Genomic DNA, 25,048 nt, shown 5'->3' with positions numbered 1-25,048 from the left:
GCTCTGCGCATCTGTACAAGAAAAGTGGATGCACATTTCAACAGAATCCTCCAACCTGTATAAAGTAAGCATGACATCAACATTTGTATAGGGGATGGCAATGACTGAAGATTCATAGACCGTGTGTCATTCACAATTCAGGAGGGTGGAATAGGAGGGGTGAGCTGGGTGGGAGGGGAGGATGAGGGCGAAGCAGCTGTAGCTCCTAGTGGTTCCAATTTTAATACCAATTCTCACCTAAGTTTTGAATTTGCGCCTTGCTATTTAATGAAAGGCACAAGTAGGAAGTTATTAAGATTGAAAAAGGAAGATGGAAATCTCTAAATTAGAAATCAATGGTTAGTCAACGTTGAACTTGAGGAACTACAGAACAATTCAGTTTCACACTAGATTAACAGAAGTTGTGTTATTGTTAGTTCTATATTTCAGTAATATGAAGAGCTCATTAATATTTTCTCTTTTTTTTTCAGGCTGTCGAACGGTGAGAGGAGCAAGATTTGAACTAAGGCCAGCCCCGCATATTTTTTTTTTTAAAAAAGAAAATTCCTCTTGCACTGCTTAGAAATTTAATTCAGGATCAGCACACACTCACTGAATGCTGGAGACACTCAGCAGGTCTGAGCATCTGTGGAGAAAGGAAAAACATTCAATGTTTCAAGTCCAAACGTTTCAAACTGTTTGGTTGTTGCACGTGTTGGGAATGAGTGTGGAAATATTAACACATTCAGCTAAAACCCTGTTTGCCTCCATAACAATGCACGCAGTTCCGAAACAGTTCACTGTCTCAGAACAATTCCAAGGTCCATCTCAGGTCGGACAAGGCACTGTCAGTTTAAGTCTTCTTTTTCCAATCTCTGCTGTCAAAGACTTGCAGCCAAACATCGCCAAGGCGACAGCAACATTAGGACCAACACCACTTTGTTGATTCAACATGGGGAAAGAAAAGCTAGCCTTCTCAAAAGAAGAAAGAGGTGATTGTGACAGAATTTGATCTGATCAATGTCAATCTGAATTCACCCAGTAACCTCTCCCATTAAATTTTCCTTCCCTTGTCCTCTGGAGCTGATTGCAAGTTAGTCACACGGACTTTAAAAATGTGCTTTAAAACCTTGATTCGCTTGCTTAATAAACTTTTTTTAACTAACATACTACTTTGCAAATTGATACAGTTTGTTCACATCTTTTAGTTATTCTGTTTGACACTTTGCTATACAGACTGGGAGGCAACATTTCCCTTCGTTTCATCTCGGGCTAGACTGGAAACAAAAGGAATGGCCTCCATTTCTCAGGGCAAGAGACAGACAGAAAACAGCACCAAGCTGTTAACCCCACATTATTAAGAGGCATTGCCAAGCACAGTCCCCATTGAAGCAGGAGGATTATGAACAAGTTGAACCCTTCAGAGCTGTTTACAAAATGAAATGACCAGTCTATTCCAAGTTCCTCCTGTAACCTCCTCATTGTCTACCTAGAAGCTCCGTGTCCCTGCTCATGGGTTCTGTGGGCCCTTATGTGGCTGATGGGCCTATTGCGGAGCTGCATCTCTGAGTATACATTTGGTAGATGTTTCTGGGAGGGAAATTGGTTCCTGGCCTTGAAATCACTGTCACCCTTTTCTCAGATTCCTTCCCCACACATCCTCTTGCCAAAGGGTGTCCTTATATCCACAAGCCTGCTTTATCTCAGTCTCCTTATGCTTGATGGGCTCATTCAGCATTTGAGTGCGAGATCCGAGACACAGTAGCATTGACACAAACACAAGAGATAGAACTTTTTCAGGAGGAAAGAACAGTTGAATGTATCAATGGTATCCTGTGTTAACTGCAATGGGGGAACAAATCTCAGGCTGATGAGTGTGCCTCAATCTCCCACAGCAGGAACACAAGAATCCTCCAAAAGCAACAACACACATTAACACCAGTTGCCCGATGCCAAACACAGATTTTCCAATGGAAACTTTAATGACCCTAACAGAGGCACAGTAATCAATGAGAGAAAACAAGTGAGAAGTAAAATATTTTACTCCTATGATTTTCCAAAAATTACCATCAAGAGGAATTATTTCAAACTCTAATGTGAATAAAACTGAATCCTGAGATTGCTTTAATTAATGTTCCAAGAGTCAGGAGAAGGCAGACTATTCCAAAAGGCTGTTTTTCAGGTTCTGCTTCACTTTTGTTCCATACAACATTTCAGTTCATTTTTTTTAAAAACACATTTCGGTACACTTCCTTATCTGAAACAAGTCTGGAAAGTGGCTTTCTACTCCCACCTCCACAGCAACTGCTTTAACAGCAAAGGAATGTAAAAGAGCATTAACAAAACAAAGGAAGTAACGGGATAACCAAAGCACATTGAGACTTGTAACATCCTGTGGGAATAAATCTGCCAGGACTCCACAAGCAAAGATGATAAAATCAGTCAGTCATGCTTCCAGGTGAATTGTAAAGCATTCCTTGAAACAAGACTCATTCTACAAGAACGTACACAGCAACATCACACTGATTCAGAGCTAGCCAAGGTGTCAGTAATAGAGCAACTGCAGACTTAGACCTGTCATAAGAGTCTGCACGCCCTGCGACATCTGTGTGATCGATCCACACTTTCCAGGCATTTCAGTTTACGGAGTAGTCAGGCTTTGCTTCAAATATTGCTGTGTACTTCCAGCTCCAAACCAGTAAGTCCAACTTACCAGGGGTAAAGTGCTCTCGCTCCCAAACTTTACCCCTGTCACGCTCCTTTCTGACTGGGCAGACTTTCATCACTGTCCTCGCGTCTCTTCCATATCTGTTGATGAATCAAAGCAGTTTGTTTTTAATGGTGTACAAAGACAGCCAGGAGCTATCCAGTTCATTCCAGTACTCTTAAAATTAGCAGAGTGATCACATTTCCACTCGATTAAGTTGAGTAAACATCGAATCAGTGATCAAAATGAGCAGCAGCACAGAAGTTAACCCACCTAAACATTGATCAATCACTTTTTTCTCAATAGCCCTTTTGACTACTGTTGCAAGAACTGACTGGCACATTGACCGCGGCGCACATTATGATAGTGTGGTATTTCATATCAAGTGCTCGAGCACCAGTCACCATGCTCCTAGAGTTACATCCGGGCACAGAAGGAAGCCTTTCAGCCCATCAAGTCATGCCAGCTCTCTGTAGAGCACTTCAGTCAGTCTCGTTTCCCCTACATGTTTTCAATGCTTTCAAATTCTTTCAAAATCGTTTCCTGTCTCTCCTTCCTGGTAGGCAGTGACTCCAGGTCACCATGACTTGCTGAATAAAACGTATTTCAGCTTATTCTCCCTTCCCCGTATTGAGCCCAGAGTGTTTAATCCATCTCTCCTCACCCTCCTCTACTTTCTCTCTCCCCCCACCCACACTGTCCGTTTTCAGATCATGGGAGAAAATACGTGAAAGTAGGAAACAGGGCGAAGATTTCAGAATTATGTGCTAAAGACATGGACGGCCTTGGGTTCATCATGTCCTGCTGCCCTTGTAATTGTAACTGACACACTGTTTTTCTCTTCAAACTCCGAATCCAAAATTATCCTCAAAGGTACTGCGTCTGGTTAGCTTACCTCCACAATCATCATCATTGTTGAAGCACCACTGATCAAAGGATCCCTCTTGTGGAACGGTGGTAATGTCCCTACCTCTATGCCAGAAGATCTGGGTTCAAGTCCCATCTGCAATGGTGCTGTGTCATAACCCTTCTAACCGTGGATTGAAGTAACTACCATTGATCAAGTCTTTTCTTTCCATCTGAAACTGCCTTTTCTAGCTTAACCTTCCCCCCCCGCAACCTATTATTAGTCCCGTGTCAGTAAAACTATAAGCATGTGTCCGTACGGCATACAATCATTATTCACTGCCAGTATATTACACCAACAGCACTGATACGGGAGCAGGAAAAGTAATCACTGGCAATACTGAGATAACAAGAGTAGAGCTGGATGAACACAGCAGGCCGAGCAGCATCAAAGGAGCAGGAAGGCTGACACTACGGGTCTAGACCCTTCTTCAGAAAATCAATACTAACAATACTGGCAATACTAACCTGTATGTAAGCCTCCGATAGGGTGATCATTTGTGGCAAGATGTCAGACACCTGTAGATCCTGCAACTCATACCACTTCCCCGTGCCCTGAAAGTACAGTAACCAGGTCAGTATTTCGTACCAACAGGATAGAGTTTCAATGCAGGAGTCAGCATGTAAAGCTGTGTTTGTCCCTCTCAGTTAGCTATGACAAGTAGTCGCAATACTTCCTAGATCACACATGAATCATTGTCTTAAAAAGCCACAGAGTACCAAGTGCAGAACAGCAGGTATGTAACACACCCAGAAATTGTACTAAAACTAACTACTGGAAAATCGGAAATAGAAACCAAACATTCTGGAGCAAACAAGAGGTTGGAGACTCATCTCAGAATCAAATGCAACACGGAGTTGGGATAAAGTGATTTAATCTCAGGCTGTTGCCTAGGAGAGGGATGGAGTCAATCAGTGGGAATAGCAGAGGCAACAATACAGGAGCAGGAACCATTGCCATTGCAAATGTTTCTCTGGCTACAATTAGACTGTCAAGAAATGCAGCCACCTGATAACAATCTCACCAGCTGTAGACCAGTAGTCTGGCCGACGTGAGACTCCAGCCTCAGAATCTGCAACTCACTCCTAATGCACCAGGGTACTTCAGAATTGGCACACTAGGCCTCCTCCCAAGATTAAAAAAAACTCAACAGATAAAGCTCAGCGTTCCTATTCGTTACTTGCACAACGCCGCACACAGTTACTCCTCACACGCGAACAATGACGACTAGCCATGGCAACTGTGAAATGATTACACTTCACATGTATCTTTTGGCTGCTGGAAATCTGAAATAAACAACCATCAACCTGAAAGGTTAACTCCCTTCCTCTGTGCGGGGCCGTGGTGAGGCCAGCCGAGTGTTGTTGTTTCATGAGCCTAAGTACGTGGTTAATTCTAGCACAGTAGTAGAAATGGGGACCCAGTGATTGCGTGAACATCCTTGGCTGCATACTCACATGATGAAGCACGTGGACCCGATAGGCCCCCTCGCCCGGTTTCCCATCGTGGACCACATTTCCAATCAGGTCGTACGTAGTCTGTTTGTGAATGGCCTGAACTTCCTCAGACAGGTATTCTCTAAGGTCAACATTCCTGAAACACACATTTCAATAACAAGTCAATTCTCTGGTAATCTTGCAATCTTGCCATGATCCTACAGAAACCCCTATGTACAGGATATACAGCACAGAATACAGACCGTTTGGCCCAACCAGTCCCTGCTGGAGTCCACCTGCTTCAGTTGAACGTCTTTCATCCAAAACCATCACCATAATCCTATAATCCCTTCTCCCTCATGAGCATGTCCAGCCTCCCCTCAAATACACTGGTACGATTCACTTCAACCACTCCTTGGGGGAGAGAGAGTTCCACATTCTCACCACTCACTGGGTGAAGTGGTTTCTTGTGAATTGCCCATTTGAGGATGAGTGAAAACAATCTGGTCCACAAAAATCTGGGCACAGGCTGTTACCAGACCCAGCTGTCTCCCTAACTTCCTCCCACCCGGAACATCTACACAATCCTGGGAAACTTACACACCAAGTGTGGAAGTCAGTGCACCACAGCCCGCCATCCAGCAGAGCTAAACAGCCCCACTGCACAATTTTACTTGAGATTCAATCGTCTGTCTACACCTCGACATCACATAAGCAGCAGTCATCGGCTCAGCGACCCCCCCGTGCTAGAGAGGGAGCATAAATTTTCAATCAGTCCTGCTGGCAAGCGACATATTGCTGAGACTTTTCATCTTGAATTCATCACAATGAGCACCGAATCTCAAAATTCACAACCATTTGAACTGTGGGACTGCTCTGAGAGTTTGAAGTTCTTGCATTTGTCCTGATGGGTGCAGGATGAAAAGCTTCAGTGACAGGTCTCCCAGTGCAACACAATTTGAGGTTTCAGTCAGTGTCCCTGCCCAGATCACCAGAACAGCTAACTGTGGACGGGAAGACAGGCCTTGCTCCACGATGGAGAATTGATCATTCGTCGTTTAAAAAAAAAAAGCAGCACATGCACCACACTCTGCTAACAGAAGTGTACCTGGGTCCACAGTCAGCACCTTCAAACAGGGAAGGGAGCAAACTTTAAAAGGTAAGTGAAGTATGCATGGGCTTACGTGATCGGGAAGTTAACAATAGTGGGGTTCTTCTCTATGAAGAAGTTGTTCTTTGTGAATCTCTTGATGTAGAAGATGAGGTAAGGTGGGAGCTTTGTCAGCTGGAACCTCTTTAGGAAATTCTCCTTGTAGGTCTTATACTCCTGTGGAAAACACAAACAACATTTACTACAGACAAAGTTTGCATCTCGACAGCATCTTTCACGAACTGAGGACTTTCTGAGATGCTTCAGTGTCAATGGTGCACTTTTGAAGCACTGTAATGTAGGTAAACAGAGGTACACCAGTATGTTGGACATTTAATTGGGGAAATTAAGAATTTAAACACCACCATTAGCTTAAAAAAGGGGGTTATTTTTGTTTAAGAATGGCTGGTCATCAGCAAAGGTATGCTGGAGGCTGTTGGAATGTCGGAGAAAGCTAACAGGATTGTCAGGGTCCTCTCAGGAAGGGAAGCTGCCACCTGTACCTAATTTGGTCTATTTACGGCTCCTACCCCACAGCACTGTGCTGGAGCAAACCACTCAGCAGGGAAAACAAAGGCCAGCAATAAATGCCAGCCTTCCCATTGACGTTCGCAGGAATTATTTAGTGACAGAACAACAAAAGCCCAACAAACACCGTTGGGCTGGTGTTAGGCCAATTTTCAAACTGGACTTTTTTACATCCACCTGAGGTGGCAAGCAGGTCCTTGGTTAATCTGAAGTATCATACCTCTACCCCCTCTGTATTGCACTGAAGTATCAGTCTGGATTTTCAGTATAAGTATAACGTAACAAAGCAAGATAGACTCAACGAACTGATACGTCACTGGTTAGAACAGAGTTAGTCACCTATGCCCAATTCTAGGTAGAGAGTTTTACAAAGAATATCAGGGCCTAGAATTCACAGGACACATGGGCAGTCTCCTGTAATTAAGACTGACATCCTTGAAACAAAGACTGTTAAGGGAAAAGTTCATAATGATGTTCAAAGTGACAGGATAAGGTATTTCGATACAGCAAACACAGATAAACATCTTCCATTGGCACGAGACTGGCTACCAAAAGAGCTGGATGTGAGATAATGGATGCGAGGGCGGGACAGTGGCTCAGTGGTTAGCACGGCTGCCTCACGGCACCAGGGACCCGGGTTTGATTCCACCCTCGGGCGACTGTCTGTGTGGAGTTTGCACATTCTCCCCGCGTCTGCGTGGGTTTCCTCCGGGCGCTCCGGTTTCCTCCCACAGTCCAAAGATGTGTAGGTTAGTCAGATTGGCTGTGGTTAAATTGCCCATAGTGTCCAGGGCTGTGTAAGTTAGGTGTTTTAGACATGGGAAATGCAAGGTTACAGGGAAAGGGTAGGGGAATGGGTCTGGGTGGGATGCTCTTCAGAGGGGCAGTGTGGACTTATTGGGTCGAAAATCGCCTGTTTCCACACTGTAGGGATTCTATGATTTTATGATAATCGGCAAAAATCCAGGATGAAGAGGGGAAACAAGGGCACCTTTCATTTTAAGCAAAACGCAGCAAGTTGTTGTGATCAGGAATACACTGCCTGGAAGGAAAATGGAAGGGAACTGTGCATACATACAGTTGATAAAGGAGAAATTGGCAGAGCTACAGGTAAAGAGTAGGGAGAAGTGGGATCAGAGAGCTCTTTAAAGAGCTGGTACATGTACAATAGACCAAAGAGCCTTGTGCCCCTCGAGTGTGATTTGAATCCATGATCCTCCAACTTGGGAATAACAGTGACATCAAATGAAGAGGGGGGGGCACCTCATGAACAGACCAGCACTGACAACGTACTGTCAACAAACAACAGCACAATGAACTGCTCACAGTGGAATTCTGTTCAGTCGTATTCTCGACTCAGCAGTCTGTGATGTTTAAACAGCTCAATTAATTCTGCTCTATTTACGAAGAATGTCCAGTCATTACTCATTCCCTACGGTGTTTTGTAACAACCTTCTCTGTGATACCGTTGAACTTTGCCAAGATGTTGAAGAGGGGCACTTGCGGAATGATCAGTTGCTCCTTCTCATCCTTGTACAGAGGGGCTGTGGGAAGGTCTAGGGTCAGGTATAAGAAAGTGGACTCTGTCATTGTCTCCTTGAACTCCTCCATTTCCAGCAGTTGCTCTTTCTCCTCCGGTGTCTGCGTACGGGATACAAAACCCATTAAGAGGGAAGCTTTAAAATACAAATTCCATTAAAATGCTCGAGGATCAGAGCAGTTGACAAATCTCTGCACTGATTGCATTTCTACAGGCTGAACAGTCACAAGTGAAACCTTTATTCAATCCATCTATCAAGCTGACAGGATGCAAACTCAGCTATCAAGGTGATAGACAGTGTTTTAAATCATTCTCTCAGGCTTGTTGGAATCACTTTGTTCCCCTTTAAAAAGGGCACTATACTCACTGCCATGCTCCCATGTCTAAAATCAATCAAATACAAGCAATTAGTCTAACAATTTTTCAACCTAGCTCCGACCAGCAGGGGTTAAAATAAAAATTCGGCCCAATAAGCAGGCCTTTATTTTAGATCTCAATCCCATCTATGCATTTTTTCCAACTAATCCATCAATTCCATTTCTGCCCTTTTAATTATTTTGTTAGACGCACTCCGGAAGGACCTCCCTTTGTAACTTATCCACAGCCCTATGTCCTCAGGGTATGCAAGTTCTGTCTGATCAAGAACAGTGAGCAGAAAGTTCAACTGGGATAAATCCAGAGAAAAATGTGGCGGGCAGGTTAGAGTGATCGATTGGAAGTGAAGCATTAAAACGACTGAGCTAAAAGAAACGATAAAAATATGACTCAAAAAGTCACAACCACAGAGGGGGAGAAAAAAAAGAAGTGTTGAAGGAGAGGCTTTTCTTCAAAAGTCAAGGCTTCGGCAAGCCATTGACAGATTCACCACATCAAGCCATTTCCCTGAGAGAAACAAACACAGGAATCAGGAGTAGGCCATTCAACCCTTCTAACCACCACTGAGTAAGACCATGACTGATCGGTTTACACCACACCCCTGCCTAACCCCAATAACCTTGCACTTCTTCGTTTGACCGTTCTTCGGAAGCAGAACCTTACAAAATATTTTTTGACAGTGTCTGGCGACGCCCACAGCTGCCTGCGTGTTCATTGGGGAACATGCGGTTCCAGGGAGATTTTATGTGTAATACCGTGGAATTTGGAACTGGCCTTCAATGACGGGGAGAGGGTACTCAGTCTTGGGGGGAGCTCCGGAGTGAGAAGGAAACAAGGGCCCGGAGGCCAGAAAGTCACAGTTGACAATGAGAGCCCAGAACCCAGAAGGGGTGGCACAAGGAGGCCACAGGAGCTGCCCTCACCCCACTTCATCATCCTTTCCACCAATCTCCTCAGCCACACTCTGACTGTGTGTTGGTGTCAGCAAACACAGCATTACTTTAACTCAGGGAGTACCAAAGACAGCGAAGAATGACCTTGCCTGAGCTACTGGCCCCGTGCTGCCCCTGTCCTGGGAGTGTTTAATGGGGGAGATGTGTAGAGGGAGCTTTACTCTGTATCTAACCCCGTGCTGCCCCTGTCCTGGGAGTGTTTTATGGGGGATAGTGCAGAGTGAGCTTTACTCTGTATCTAACCCCGTGCTGTCCCTGTCCCTGGGAGTATTTGAATGGGGGGGGTGGTGGTGGAAGGGTATGGAGGGAGCTTTACACTTGTACCTAACTCCAGGAGCCCTGGGAGTGATTGATGCTAACCCAAGACAATCTCCATTCCCAGCACTAAAATCTTTCACCTTCATGCAGACATACGAGTTAGGGGCAAGAGCATGCCATTCAGCCCTCCTCCTCCATTCAATAAAATCACAGCAGAGCTGACTCAACCCTCAACTCCACATTCCTGCCTATCCCTGATCAGATTTCATCCCCTTGCTGATCAAGAACCTGTTTTAAAAAATATTCAAAGGCACTCCTTCCACCGCCTTTTCAGGTAGAGTTCCAAAGACATTCAGAGGAAAAAGTAACTCCTCACCTCTGTCCCAAGGGGTGGCCCCTGTCTTTAAACAGTGACCCCTCATTCTAGATTCTCCTGCAAAACGCAATATCCTCTCCACGGCTATCCTGTCAAAACTCCTCAGGATGCTTCAATCAAGTCCCCTCTTTCTCATCTAAAATTCAGCAGGATCAAGCCCAGTGTTTCTTCAGAAAAGCACCTGCCCATTCCAGGCATTACTCTGCAAAACTGTCTCTGAACTGTTTCCAAACACATTCACACCCTTCCTTAAATAAAGGGGACGACAGCACAAGTTTTATACTCGTGTAAGTTAGTCAAAAGAGAATCATCCTGAGGAAAACCCTGAACTGGTTTGATTGAGGAATCAGACAGAACCTGTGCTGACGTGCATTTCTGGCTACTTGATGCCACCAAGTGGTCAAGAACAGAAGTGCATGTAAAATTTGTCAAGTTGATGGTGGTTAGGGGGAGAAGCCAGGCTGGGAACTGCATTGTCACCTTCCTGCTGTCCCTGTCCCTGGGAGTGTTTGATGGGGGGGACAGTGTAGAGGAACCTTTACTGTGTAACTAACCCCATGCTGTTTTGTCCTGGGAGTGTTTGATGGGGGGAACAGTGTAGAGGAAGCTTTACTGTATATCTAACCCTGTGCTGTCCCTGTCCCTGGGAGTGTTTGATGGGGGGGACAGTGTAGAGGTAGCTTTACTGTGTAACTAACCCCATGCTGTTTTGTCCTGGGAGTGTTTGATGGGGGGACAGTGTAGAGGAGGCTTCACTCTATATCTAACCCTGTGCTGTCCCTGTCCTGGAAGTGTTTGATGGGGGGGGAACAGTGTAGAGGAAGCTTTACTGTGTAACTAACCCCATGCTGTTTTGTCCTGGGAGTGTTTGATGGGGGTGACAGTGTAGAGGAAGCTTTACTCTGTATCTGACCCCGTGCTATCCCTGTCCCTGGGACTGTTTGATGGGGGGACAGTGTAGAGGAAGCTTTACTATGTAACTAACCCCATGCTGTTTTGTCCTGGGAATGTTTGATGGGGGGTGGTGTAGAGAGAGCTTTACTCTGTATCTAACCCCGTGCAGTCCCTGTCCTGGGAGTGTTTAATAGCAGGGACAGTGCCCAGGAGGAGGAAGCCAGCACCTTCAGAGGGTCAGTCCAGTGCTTCCCAGGATCACAATCTGCCAAGGTCTGCCAGCCAGAGGAATGGTTAAGATCAAAACAGAAACTGAATAAGAGGAGGAATGATAAGAAAAGGGGAACTAACCAGGTCTGGTGGAGGCAGCTTCTTTGTAAAGATTCGCATGGATCCCTGAAATACGCTGTTGATGATGGCTGTAAAAGAGGAATACATTGAATCAGACAAGAGGAAGAGCACAGCAAGATGACACTCACCAGGGGGCTTCAGTATTACCGAACTTCCTGCTCATCAATCCCGAGGAAGCTCCCATAAACAACAGCGCTTCCCCAACCGCTGTGCACCTGGTGTGGAGCTACACAGCTTTTGAAAACATAACATGAGTACCCTCACGGCTAAAGGGCATCCAATGTCCAGTCTCCACTGTGAGCCCAATATAACGCTGGCTCCTTATCCAACCCAGAGGATTGCCTTCTGAGGAAAGGCTACACAGGCTAGCTCTGTATCCTTAGGAGAGTCAGAGGTGACTTAATGCAAATCTATTAAGATTCTGAGAGGACTTGACCAAATGGAGGGCGAAAGGATGTTTCCTCATGTGGGAGAATCTAGAACAAGGGGTCACTGTTTAAAAATAAAGGGATCGCCCATTTAGGACAGAGATGAGGAACGTTTTTCTCTCTTTGGAATTCCCTTCCTCCAAAGACAGTGGAGGCAGAGTGCTTCTATACTGTTAAGGCAGAGGGAGATAGATTCTGGATTATCAGGGAGAGGCAGGAGTGTAGAGGTTAAAATCAGATCAGCCACCATCTGATTGGAAGGTGGAGGAGGCTTGAAGGGCTGAATGGTCTTCATTTGTATGCTCATACCCATTGAGATCACAGCTCTGCTCTTGTGTGTTCTTGGTTGAGGGGATGGAGGGAGGGAGGGAGTGGAGTTGGGGGTGGGGGGGGGGCAGGAAGGTGGGAGGTGGTGGGTGGGGGGGGTGGAGCAGGGAGGGATGGAGGGAGGGAGGTGTCACTGAACAATGACAAGTGCAGAACCCTGGAATCAGTTTTCCTTTCCCTGGCCCAAAGGAGCTGAGGCCAACTGCACCACTACTGTGCTGAACCTTAGCACAAAGCACAGAACCAAACCCTCGCCCATCCACAGCGGTCCCGCTGAGGCACAGCCTTCTCTCAATATCATCCAGTATTCCCGAAGCTAGGCAGTAAGCTTACTGCCACCTCCATGACAGATGTACCGTTCAACAAGACTCTTCAGGTAAAACAGCAACACTACAAGCATTTCAGTGAACAAACATTTCATAGTGTTCGTCTACCTGAACGATGAAATAACAGGGGAGAGCCACAGATGGAGTACAGAAGCAGCAGGAATGCTCAGCCCCTCAAGCTACTTACTCTTCTTCTTCTTGTTCCCTCCCAGTGCCATATGGAGTGCATTCAGGAACCACGACAGAAAGTCAACAGCATCACCTGTAACAGCAGACAGATATTCCACAACCACTGAAAATGTTTTTGGGAATTACTCAAGCAACGATGAATTACTGAAGCAATGGGAGACTGGCACTGACGTACTAAATTAGAAACTGAAGCAGAAAGGGTGGGACATTGCAGGCATTTCGGCAACTGGAAGCAAAGAGAGAGAGAGAGAGACATCAAGACTTTGTATACCCTTTGACAGAACTCTGAATGAACATCTCAAACACTGCTCTGCTTGACTAAGGGACTGGCTGCACATTTTCTGCATGTTCCACATAGACAGTGATGAATGAATCTCGCCTTTTTACCTCACCACTGACAGAAACCCAAGCGGTGGATCGGAGGGCAGAGTAGAAGTTTGTAAGATTATGGTGCATGGCACACAATGGGAGAAGCAGCGCTTTATCAGATAGGTCACAGTGTGAACATGGCCGACTGCTCATTGCCGTCTGTGGTTGCTTCTGAAGCAGAGCAGCCACCACTCAACCAATAATCAAACAGCTGTCTACTGTGCATTTAGAGTCATACAGCACGGAAACAGACCCTTCAGTCCAACTCGTCCATGTCAACCTAAATTAATTTAGCCCCATTTGCCAGCATTTGGCCCATATTCCTCTAAAACCTTCCTATTCACGTACCCAGCCAGATGCCTTTTAAATGTTGTCATTGTACCAGCCTCCACCACTTCCTCTGGCAGCTCGTTCTGTACACGCAGCACCCTCTGCGTGAAAAAGCTGCCCCTCCTAAATCTTTCCTTTTAAATTTTACCCCTCTCACCTTAAACATATGCCCTCTAGCTTTGGACTCCACCTGGGAAAAGAACCTTGACTATTTACCCTATCCATGCCCCTCATGATTTTATAAACCTCTATAAGGTCACCCCTCAGCCTCCGATGCTCCAGGGAAAATAACCCGAGTCTATCCAGCCTCTCCCTGTAGTTCAAACCCCCCCTACACCAGCAACATCCTTGTAAATTTTTTCTGAACCTTTCAAGTTTAACAACATCCTTCCTGTAGCAGGGAGACCAGAACTGAATGCAGTATTCCAAAGGTGGCCTCATCAATGTCCTGTACAGCTGCAACATGACCTCCCAACTGCTATACTCTGACCATTAAAGGCAAGCCTTCTTCACCGCCCTGTCTATCCTGTGACTCCACTTTCAAGGAACTATGAACCTGCACCCAAGGTCTCTTTGTTCAGCAATACTCCCCAGGACCTTACCATTAAATGTATAAGTCCTGCCCTGATATGCCTTTCCAAAATCCAGCACCTCACATTTATCTAAATTAAATGCCACTCCTTGGCCCATGGGCCCATCTGATCAAGGTCCCGTTGTAATCTGAGGTAACCTCCCTCACTGTCCACTACAACCTCCAATTTCAGTGTCATCTACAAACTTACTAACCTCCTGTATTCACATCCAAATCATTTCTATAAAAGATGAAAAGCAGTGGACAAAAAACAGGGTTTACATTTCATCTTGTTACGGAGGGGGAATAGTTGAACACCTCTGATAATTAAACCAAAACACAATCCCTAATCTGCTGTGACAGAATTACAGGTTCCTCTCTAATAATCACCCCCAAACCACCCAGAGAAGTTCACCTTTCCCCTCGTAATCCATTAAAACTGGTTAAAAGAAATGAAGTGGCGATCAGGGATTTTCTAAGAAACAAACTATTTATTTATTTAACCCTAACAATGAACAAGTTAAAAAGAAATCCTAACAAACCGACAATTCCCCCCTTAGACTACTAACTACTTCCTAACTGGTCTAAATTCTAGTGGAATGCTATTCAAATAAACACAAGTCCCATTTATATAAACCCAATTAATAAGAAAGCAATGAATTAAAACTTAATTTCTTCAAGTTCACACAGACCGTGTTCTGGAATATTTTGACATCTCCAGTCTTTTCACAAACACCTTTCTTCCATTAATTCTGCTGTCAGGGATTTTTTTATCTCTGTAATTTCTTCAATGAGGAGTTTGAGCTAAAATACGTGGGACCTTTGATGAATGTGATGGGCTTTCTCTGAGAGCTGAATGGTGCTAACTCTAGCAGGTGGCAGATGGCTCTCCCCAATTTTCCAAATGGCCTCATCTTATATACCCGTAACGACATAATCAAACTCTTATTTTGTGATTGGTTTCTTGTCAACGCATCTAGGTGCTTGGTTTAAATTAACTGGCCAAATTCAAACTCGTTGACTTGGGAAAAAGTTGCTGCTTAGCTGTTCGATACAAAATGTTTTCATTCGGGCACTGTCTGTGTGCACCTGCATTTATAAACTTCCAAGCACAAAAGCACAAGCTCTTAAAGGGACCATGGCACTCTTTTCCCCACGATCATTTTTACTAGCAAATTCTAACTTCCTGCCTTCCAATTCACGAATACTCTACCCAACTTCGTAACAATCTGGCTTTGAGACGTTTGTTTCATACTTTAAAACTGTTTTATTTGTTGTGATTCTACGCCCTGGTAATATCTACTAAATGTAGCTTTAAAGAACTTACATATTCGAAAACCAACAAACCTCAAAGGGACAAAATTTCAGCGGGTTTTTATTTGCAATCTCCCACATTGTTGCAGAAATCGCAGAGAAGCAGGGGGAGCAACCAGTTTTGGATTTATTTTTGGATGGTTTCTGATCATGTTTCGTTAAAGTTAAAATGGAAACGTTGCCTCCATCAGTTCTAGAAGGGTTTACATTTGAGGACCAGTATACACAGGGGGCCAATTCGCACACAGCAAGCTCTCAAACAGACTGCAATAATGACCTGATAATCTGTCATATTTTGTCATATGACATTTTTTGTCATATTGCCCAAGGAATACATATCAGTAAGGGCACTAAGGATAACTTTCGTACTCTGCTTTGAATTAGTCCCATGGGATCCTTAACAGCCTGCTGAGGGAGTCTCCATTTAATCTTTCATCCAAAAAGTGGTACCTTCCACAGTGCAGCGCTGCCTCGGGTCTGCACTGGAAATATCGGTGTGTGGATTTCCAGCATGGGACTGGAACCCACAACCTGCAGCTCAAGAGTGAGCCATGATTGAAAATTAAACATCTAGGACTCTGGAGTTAGCATCTTCCATGCAAAACCCAATGCAAACCTCCCTGAGGACCAGGCTCAGGATCAACCAACAGTCAGCCCAACTCTGAAGTGATTGAAATGGAAACAAAATCCAGAGCAAGGTTCCAGCTAAACTTCCATTCAGTACCTACCCCCATTCAATTGACAATTAATCCTGCTCTTCCCCACCCACGAGCAATTCAGAGTATCCATAAAAGAAAGTTTCACCAGTCTGTAACTTGCCAACTTGTGGCAGTATTAGTTAGTTAGCCCCTACCCTGTTTGGTGATCTGGAAACGTTTCTTGCTGCACAGCACCACAGCCTGTAACATCTCATGTGGAGAGACGTGAGCCTTGAAGTTCCGGGGATTTCGCAGTTTCCTCATCAACTCCCCGAATCTCTGCACCAGCAGGAACATAATGTCCCCTGGAGGACGCTTGATATCCCTGTAGTTCTCTTCCTCCAGGAAATAGTTCCGCAATGGAGGGACATTAGACAGGGCCTGAAACAGAAGCACAGATCAGCGACAGAAGTACAGACAAATCAACACCTACTGGCTATCACAATTCGAATCACTTGCTGTCACGGATCAGCTCACTGTTTGGACTACGTTACATTATAACGTAGGTCATAGCCTAATCTGGGTGACGGTTTCTTTATTTCCTTACCTGCAGTACCACGTTAGCATAGTCATTGGCCTTGATATTGTTCAATCCCACAATTCCTGGCAGGTAGGTCGTCCCATCATACGCCCGTGACAGCTTTGACTGTTTGTCCAGGTTCGCGATGTGCTGTTTGGTAAATGTTGGCTTCAGTACGTACTGAAACGCAAAAGGATGGGTGGTAAACTCCTCGCTATTCTCATACACCAAACATCACGAACAAAATACAGTGTGGTTCTAAATTGCTGAGAAGTGTAGCCTGCAAATACACAGGCAAAGCTTAACAGCAAACATCTCACAGGAATTCAGTAAAGCAGGAGTGAGGACTGGGCTTGGGAATTCCTGAAAATTATCTAAGGCAGAACCTTTCATGCAAAGGTTGAACAACGTTTGTTTGTTTGTCCTCAGTGTTCGTACCTTCTCAGTGAAGATGCTCCAGAAACCTCAACAGACATTTCCTCAAGAGAAAACAAACTAGCAATTCATAGAATTTTTTGCATGAAAACGACCTGCCATTCAATCCCTCCCAACTGCTGGTACATTTTACTTTTCACTTAACTTCTTTTTCCATTATTTCCGTTAGGCAATTTTACGTCCGGACAACCCTCTACAAATTCTCCAAATTTTTCCCATTGTCCTCTTAGTGATAATCCAGATTTAAAGTTTTGGCAAAGATCTGTAGCTCAGGTTGTGGGTGAGGTTATTGACTTGCTCGCCAAGCTGGCTTGTTCTCATTCAGACATTTCGTCACCATGCTAGGTAACATCATCAGTGGACCCTCCGACGAAACGATGTTATTCTACTTTGCTTGGAATTTATACTGTTTTGATCTGTATGGGTTTGTATATGGGGTCCAATTCTATGTGTTTGTTGAATTCCTAGAGGCATGGTTGTCCATCCGTAATGCAATCAACAAACATATAGAATTGGACCCCACATATAAACCCATAAAGATTAAAACCAGAAGTGACAGTACTCACCATAACAGACTGGACAGTATAAATTCCAAGTGGAGTAGAACAACATCGCTTCATTGGAGGCTCCACTGATGATGTCACCTAGCATAGTGACGAAACATCTGTACAATTACAAGCCAGCTCAGTGAGCAAGTCAACAATCGTAATCCAGAATTGGCTTAGTCACTAACTTACTGAGTGTAGACAGACTTTCTCCCAATTTACCCTTTCTCAGAATTTTGAACATGGTGGATCCTTGGGGATGAAATCTAAACATTTACAGATACATGTTCAGTTTCCACTGCTTCACCAAAACTGATATAACATCCACTATACACAGGGGACCAGAGGTTATGCAGTCGTACCATGGGTGTGGGGTATAGCTCAGTGAACATTTAGGGCCACTGTAACAGGATCTCAGCAAAAGTCAAAGGCTCCTAGTAAAGGCCGCGAGGGGGTTGTTTAAGAAAAATGAGAAGTTACTTCTGAACACTAGCGCCACATGCTTACTTACCGTGATATCCTCAAGGGAAGAGTCAATGATTTCATAGTTGTCTGGCAGGCAGTAAAACTTCAGCGTGTGCAGATTCAGAAAGACATGGTGCCCCACCTGAACGCTGTGAATGTTGGCGTATGACTTCAGGCCTCGCCCTGTGGGAAGCAAATAGTCACATTCAAACCTACATCCTCCGCAAATACCTGCCCCTCCGCAGGACTGACAATCTCTTTTTCAGGCAGGGGTTCCACCATTACCAACCAGGAGAACATCACCGTGGAACTCAGAAACTAAGTGCCAGACTCCAGGTGACAAACAAACAGCATCACAGATAACAAAAACAAAGATGCTGGAAAAGCTCAGCAGGGCTGGCAGCATCTGTGAAGGAAAAAAACAGAGTTAATGTTTTGGGTCCGGTGCCCCTTCCTCAGAACAGATAAACCAGTTACTGTTCATAGACCAAACGTCCAAACTGGAGGCACTGGGTATGGTCCAGCTGTAATGAGATGCCTGTCCAACATTAACTCCGTCCTCCACACCAAAGATAAATGGTAGTGTAGCAGCAAATTACTACAGATGCTGGAATCTGTACGGAAAACAAAAAAATGCTGGAGATCACAGCAGGTCAGGCACCATCCGTGGAGAGAGAGCAAACTAATGCTTTGAGTCAAGATGACTCATCAGAGCTGAAGTGAAGGCTACTGTCTGACCCACTGTGATCTCCAGCATTTTTTGTTTTCAGTATAGATGGTATTGTCCTTACTATGGCCAGGTAAGGATCGAATCCATGGCTATTCTGGATGACCTAGCACAGTCCGACATCAGGCTCTTCAGTTACGAATAATATTATATTCCAAAAACAAAACCCATTTTTTGGCATGTTTTCCTCAGATCTGGACTTCCAAGTCAGATTAGGATAGTCATCAGTGATTGGTAAGAAGTTGAGAATCCGATTCTGAATATTTCTGAATCAAACTGAATGTGAAACACTCCTTACATCGGTAGGAAGTCTTGTGTGTTTAACAGAATGAAAGTAGGAGTGTCACAACCCAAAACACACATACCTAATATATAACAAGCAGAAGTACACAGCCCCCACTTCCATAAAACAGACAAAATGGTCAGAAACTCCTTTTGTTCTTTTTTGACAAAGTACAACTAATATGGCAGCACATATCTAACAGTTCAAGTATCAACAGTGTCCAGATCTATAAAGATTTATAAAGTTCTGGTTAAGTCACAACCAGAGTACTGTGTCCTGTTGTGATCCCCACACATTAGAAAGGAAGTCTCCTTTGCAAGGGTGCAGAGGACATTTCCCAAAATGGTTCCGGGGATGAAAGATTTTAACGACAGGGTTAGGTTGGGAGAATCTAGGGCTGCTCTCCTTGGAGCAGAGGAGATTGAGGGAAGATAGGTGCATGAGATTACAACAGGTTGACATAAGGTTAATAAAGAAAAGCTCTTCTCATTAGCTGATGGTAAAAAGACACAGGGACACTAATGTAAGGTTTTGGGCAAGAGGGGAATCTTTGTATGGGGAGCAATGATGAGGGGGAGCTTGCTGCCTCTGAGGGCAGTGGAAGTGGAGACGATGAATGATTTCAAAAGGAAATTGGACAAGCACTTGAGGGAAGTGAACCTGCAGAAGCACAGAGAACGTGGGTGAACCAGAAATGACTGGATTGCACAAGAGAGAGCTGGCATGGACCAGATGGGCTGAACGGTCAACATCTGTGCTGTAAAGATTCTATGACCCATTCATAATTCACAGAATTTTAATGCAACTGACTACTTCAGACTCGACTTACTAATGACTTGGTGCCCTCAGATTCCAAAAATGCACCCAGTTTACAAAAATCCTTCGAATGATCCGTCTGACTGCAGACAGGAATAAGAGTAACAGACAATAAGAGTAAGCTTGCACATTTATGTCAAACTGCAAGAATCCAAGAATTTTAGCTGCTGAAATACTGTCTGTATGACACTATAATTACGAGAGATCCTAAACCTTAAGTACTTAGGTCAGCTGAACTCAGCTGGCACACTGGGGCATGACGATCAATCTCGTCATCTTTGTTCGCGTTGGTAGATGGGAGACTCCCGAGACATGGCAATTAGTCCCAGGTTCCAGGATCTTACCACTGATCTTACTCAGGAGCCGGTTGGAAAAAGCCCTTAGTTTTCTGGGCATTTAAGGAGAGGCCCATTTTCCCATGTGCTTCACAGCAGTTGTCATCGAAGACATGGAGCGGGTCCTGAATGAGCACACAAAGTGAGTGATTTTGGTTTTGGATTGAGGATGATGTAGGTTGAAGCATTTTCTGTTAATTTATCTCATGTGATGATTCTGCGGGTGAGGACCATGGCTTGCAAGTCATCGCTGGAGTGGGACAAACATAAGGAGCGTCGTTCAGAAACCTTCTGGATTGAGACTGCTCCAGTTGGAGCAGCAGACACACCTTCAAGGATGTCATAAAACCTCCCTGAAGAGGAGAGACCCTGGTTTGTGACCAACCCAAATGGGGGAAGGCTCGTGTGCAAAAGCACGTCAAGAGACTGAACTCAGAACACACGGAGGTTACTCACCTTGAAAATATTTGCCACACACCAGGCAAGCATATACGTTGATGTGGGAGAGGGAGACGGAGCACAGCTTTTCGAAGTCAAAATCCAACACACTCCTGTTTACAGGGCGAGGGAGAGGGAGAGAGAGAAATGAAAAGACCATCAGGCTCTGAATGCCTTCATGAAAACAGAATCTCACTACTCCTCGATAACTTCCTCTAAACTGCCTCATGAATCATATAGACATCAGCTGAACACAGCTCGCTCCAATTTAACTGTATTTAAAATTGAATTTACTCAGCAAGTCTTGAACCAACTGTGTAAAATCTAATTGCTTCAAAAGCATGCCGGATTGAAGCTTATAGATTGGGCAGACATGGGTTGTATTTCGCTAAGAGCTGCAGTTTGAAAGAACTAATCAAATCATTTAAAACGTGACGGGGCTATGGAGAATGGTGAATGGAGGATACAATCTTAAGATTAGAGTTTGACCACTTAGGAGGCACGTTTCAAAAGAAACATGTGAGAAATTCTCGGTCCCCGAAAAGCAATGGACTTAGGGCTGATTGCTTCTGAAAGCTGCAATCTGGTCATGGATGAAGGTTGATAAGTGTAGGTGAGGTACTGATCAGACAGAATTGAGCTGAATAGCAGGACATGCTCAAGGGGCTGAATGTCCTCCTCCTGTTCTCATGTCCCCACATAACGTCTCTGTCCGACCCTGCAAGCAGACCAGCCTGCTGTACCAGTGAGACTCTCCAGCTACTTTCACAGCCATCGCCACATACTGACAAATGGGGAGCACTGCAGTCTGGATGGTGGAATGGATTTAATGCAGCAATACTTTTCAAACCAAACTAATCAACCCAGGAGAGGGAAGAGACTTGCACTCCTACGGCCAGTGTCTTTTACAAATCTTCCACCTGGCAATAACACTCAATAGATTATTTTTAAAGGAGATATGTTAAAGTGTAACCCAAGCTGCCAAAACTGGCTCACACTTACCGATTGATAGTGTCCAGATAGGGGCAGTGCCTGCTTCGGTCATCCTCCTCCTCCTCCTGAGGATGTAACCTCGCAATCTTGGAGGCTACAAGGTAGAAGGGCAAAGAATGGACAATGTTAATATTCACCTCATTGGGAGACTGCTGTGCATCCACTGCCAAATTGACCAAAGTGTGAAATGGCAGGCAATTCACCTCTCAGACCTTTGAGTTTGGAGTTGGGATGTCACTCTGAGGTTGTACAGGATGTCAGTGAGGTCTCTTCTGGAACACTGAGAACTGTCCAAGTCGCCCCGTTAAAGGACAGATGTTATTTCATAGGAGAGGGTTCAGAAAAGATTTACCAGGTTGTTTGCTGGGAATGGAGGGTTTGAGTTATAAGGAGAGAAGAGATAGGCTGGGACTTTACTCACTGGAGCGTAGGAGGTTTAGGGGTGACCTTATAGAAGTTTATAAAATCGTGAGGGGTATAGATAAGGAAAATGGCATGTGTCTTTTCCCTAGGGCAGGAGATTTCAAGGCAATGAGGCATATTTTTAAGGTGAGGGGAGGAATATTTAAGAAAGACATGAAGAGCAATTTTTTTTTTACACAGAGAATGGGTCGTATGTGGAATGAACTTCCAGACAAAGTGGTGAATGCAGGTACAGTTACAATGTTTAAAAGACATTTGGATAAGTACATGAATAGGAAAGGTTTGCAGGGATACGGGCCAGGAGCAGGCAGGTGGGACTAGTTTAGTTTGGGATTATGGTTGACATGGACTGTTTGGACTGAAGGGTCTGTTTCTGTGCTAGGAGTCAATAATTAGCACGTGAGACAGTAAGATTAGCAGAAAGTTGATCTGCAGTAGATCCTTTTGAGGAATGGACATTGGCACAGCACCTATATTGAGACTGTAGAAACTAGGAGCAGGCCATCCAGCCCTATGAGCCTGCCAATGCCCAAGTCAGCAACTTTCAGAGTTACTGAACTCAAAATTAAATGATTCACTCACTGGGAGTAAGAGACACGCAGGGAGCAGACTAGGCCTGAATCAGACACAGACTGAGTGTCCAGTAGGTGCAGGGAAGAAAAGACATGCCCTTTTTTAAAACTTCTGTCAGGATCCAGTGACTATAGAAGTTACAAGTTGCTCCTCAGACATAGAGGGTAATCTAGAGACAGATGTGAGAGTTTAAAAAAGATGGTAGGGCAAGTCTGAGAGCTCAGAGAACTCCAAATTAAACTGAAGTGTAACAGAACAACAAAGAAGATTAATGATGGAATGGTTAGTGTGCTCATTCTCTTTAGCTCATACCTAATCTTATTCAGGAAAAGTATTACGTGAACTTAAAAAATAAGAATCTTCTTAAAGTTGGGTAATTTGTCCATGAGGTTTTATCAATAGCTGTGTGTGTAGTTGTGAAGACTTTTGGAGCGCTAGGTTCTGTTAATTATAAAAATTAATTCATCAGTGGTTAGTAAAGATGGCAGCGTGGCTGCTGTAGGCAGGAGCTGGTTGATGCCAGTATGATCTATCTGCAGACAGTCTCTGCAGCTTGAGAATCTTTGGCTTATCTTCGGCTTAAGAGTCGATGAGCTGGAGACCAAGCTACAGGTGCTGGAGATGTCGTCGGATTGGATGCGTTGGATCCGGAGGTTGGTGGGGTGGTACGTGAGGACGAGGGGGATTCTGTTTTGGTTGTTATTGCGGGGACGGGGTGTGAGGGATGAGTTGCGGGAAATGCGGGAGACACGGTCAAGGGCGTTCTCGACCACTGGGGGGCGGGGGTGTTGAGGTCCTTGAAAAACGAGGACATCTGAGATGTACGGGAGTGGAATGCCTCATCCTGGGAGCAGATGCGGCGGAGGCGAAGGAATTGGGAATAGGGGATGGCATTTTTGCAGGAAGGTGGGTGGGAGGAGGTGTATTCTAGGTAGCTGTGGGAGTCGGTGGGCTTGAAATGGATATCGGTTTCTAGGCAGTTGCCCGAGATGGAGACAGAGAGGTCCAGGAAGGTGAGAGAGGTGTTAGAGATGGTCCAGGTGAACTTAAGGTTGGGGTGGAAGGTGTTGGTGAAGTGGATGAACTGTTCGAGCTCCTCGTGGGAGCACGAGGCGGCGCTACAGGTGCAGCAGGGACAGGGAAGGTTTCTTACAGGGGACAGTCATAACCCTTGGGGTTGGGTCACTGGATTTGATCCAAGGACAAAACCAGAAACACATGAGCTGCTACAGTGCTCAAGAAGGGATAAATGGACCAGTGGCACTGTGTAAGGGAAGCCATTCAAGTCTGGGGAAGGTAAACAGGAACGTTGTGGTAGCAGGGGTCAGTACAGTCAGGGTAGTCTGCAGTAAGAGTCCAGGAGGCTGCATTGTAAGCTCAGCGCCAGGGTACAGGACATCTGATCGGGGCTGAAGAGAAATTTGTAATGGTAGGAGCAGGGATCCAGTTGTTGTAACCCACGTGGGCAAGAAGACAGGGGCATGACTAGAGAAGGGGTGCTGCTTAGGGGACCATGACCAGCTCAGTTAAAAAGGAGAACCTCAGTAGTATTAACACCTGAGTGGTTACCTGAACCGTGAGCACATAGCATAGGATGACTAAGATGAGAGGGACATAGGGGAAATGGGTTTATGGGTCACTGGCATCAATATGAGGGCTGTACAATGGGAAGGTCTCACCTGACTGCATGCAGGGACCAGTGCTCTGGTGAATTGTAGAATTAATATTTAGAGCTTAGCTTGTGGGAGCAGGGGTTATGGGAAGGTGATAAGGTATAAAGCGGGGCAGCAATTTTGGTAATGATAACCAGGGTGTGTGGTAAGAAGGCAGATCATATGAACTTAAAGAAACACCAATCAACCCGGGCTGGGTGACACCGTGACTACGCCAACATGCTTCATCACTGAAACTTGACTAATGAACCTGAGCTGGGTCTCACTGTAGATGCATCAACACCACCAGCCACTTCCCTCAGGCCTACAACCCAAGCCAACCTCTACCCCTCCAGTGCCTGTGCCTGGTGGCACCAACGCACTGCAAATACACCAACTGCACTGCCCCACAGAGCCAGGTGGCATTGCGATCTGCACCAACAGCCCTTCACGAGGCAGGTGGCATTGCAAACTGTGCCAACAACCCTACATGAGCCAGGTGGCACTGCAAGCTTCACCAACTGCACTGCCTGAGCTGGGAAGGCATTGCAAACTGCATCAGAAACCCTCCTAAGCTGGGTGGCCCCGCGACCTGCATCGACAACCCTCCCCTGTGCCGGAAACCCTACTGAGCCCACGGGTGGGCACCACGAGCAGCGCCAACAAACCCTGCCGAGCCCACGGGTGGGCACCGCGAGCCGCCCCAACAAACCCTGCCGAGCCCACGGGTGGGCACAGCGAGTCGCCCCAACGAACCCTGCCGAGCCCACGGGTGGGCACAGCGAGCCGCCCCAACGAACCCTGCCGAGCCCACGGGTGGGCACAGCGCCAACGAAC

General features: G+C 45.4%; 2 protein-coding genes across 3 annotated transcripts in view; one reads left to right on the top strand and one right to left on the bottom strand.

Annotated features, from left to right (window-relative positions):
- The window catches only part of sftpbb (surfactant protein Bb), a 43,984-nt gene extending 42,836 nt beyond the window's left edge, over positions 1–1,148 (top strand). For both annotated transcript variants that reach the window (XM_048618751.1, XM_048618750.1), the window contains exons 10-11: positions 1–64; positions 471–1,148. In XM_048618751.1, the coding sequence (XP_048474708.1) occupies positions 1–63 (63 nt within the window). In that variant the 3' untranslated portion in view covers position 64; positions 471–1,148. The remainder of the gene's footprint in view (positions 65–470) is intronic.
- Positions 1,149–1,940: 792 nt separating this feature from the next.
- The window catches only part of usp39 (ubiquitin specific peptidase 39), a 44,179-nt gene continuing 21,071 nt past the window's right edge, over positions 1,941–25,048 (bottom strand). The window contains exons 4-16 of the mRNA XM_048618499.1: positions 24,841–25,012; positions 21,573–21,726; positions 20,589–20,683; positions 18,018–18,154; positions 16,554–16,706; positions 16,162–16,387; positions 12,723–12,797; positions 11,455–11,522; positions 8,160–8,348; positions 6,214–6,356; positions 5,051–5,186; positions 4,061–4,147; positions 1,941–2,787 (exon numbers count right to left, since the gene is read on the bottom strand). Of these exons, the coding sequence (XP_048474456.1) occupies positions 2,731–2,787; positions 4,061–4,147; positions 5,051–5,186; positions 6,214–6,356; positions 8,160–8,348; positions 11,455–11,522; positions 12,723–12,797; positions 16,162–16,387; positions 16,554–16,706; positions 18,018–18,154; positions 20,589–20,683; positions 21,573–21,726; positions 24,841–25,012 (1,692 nt within the window). The 3' untranslated portion in view covers positions 1,941–2,730. The remainder of the gene's footprint in view (positions 2,788–4,060; positions 4,148–5,050; positions 5,187–6,213; positions 6,357–8,159; positions 8,349–11,454; positions 11,523–12,722; positions 12,798–16,161; positions 16,388–16,553; positions 16,707–18,017; positions 18,155–20,588; positions 20,684–21,572; positions 21,727–24,840; positions 25,013–25,048) is intronic.

The sequence above is a fragment of the Rhincodon typus genome, chromosome 40 (genome assembly GCF_021869965.1).
Source record: "Rhincodon typus isolate 14 chromosome 40, sRhiTyp1.1, whole genome shotgun sequence".
In the NCBI taxonomy this organism is placed as follows: Eukaryota; Metazoa; Chordata; class Chondrichthyes; order Orectolobiformes; family Rhincodontidae; genus Rhincodon; species Rhincodon typus.
Note: the sequence above shows the minus strand (reverse complement) of the source record. Positions and strands in the feature narration are given on the sequence as shown.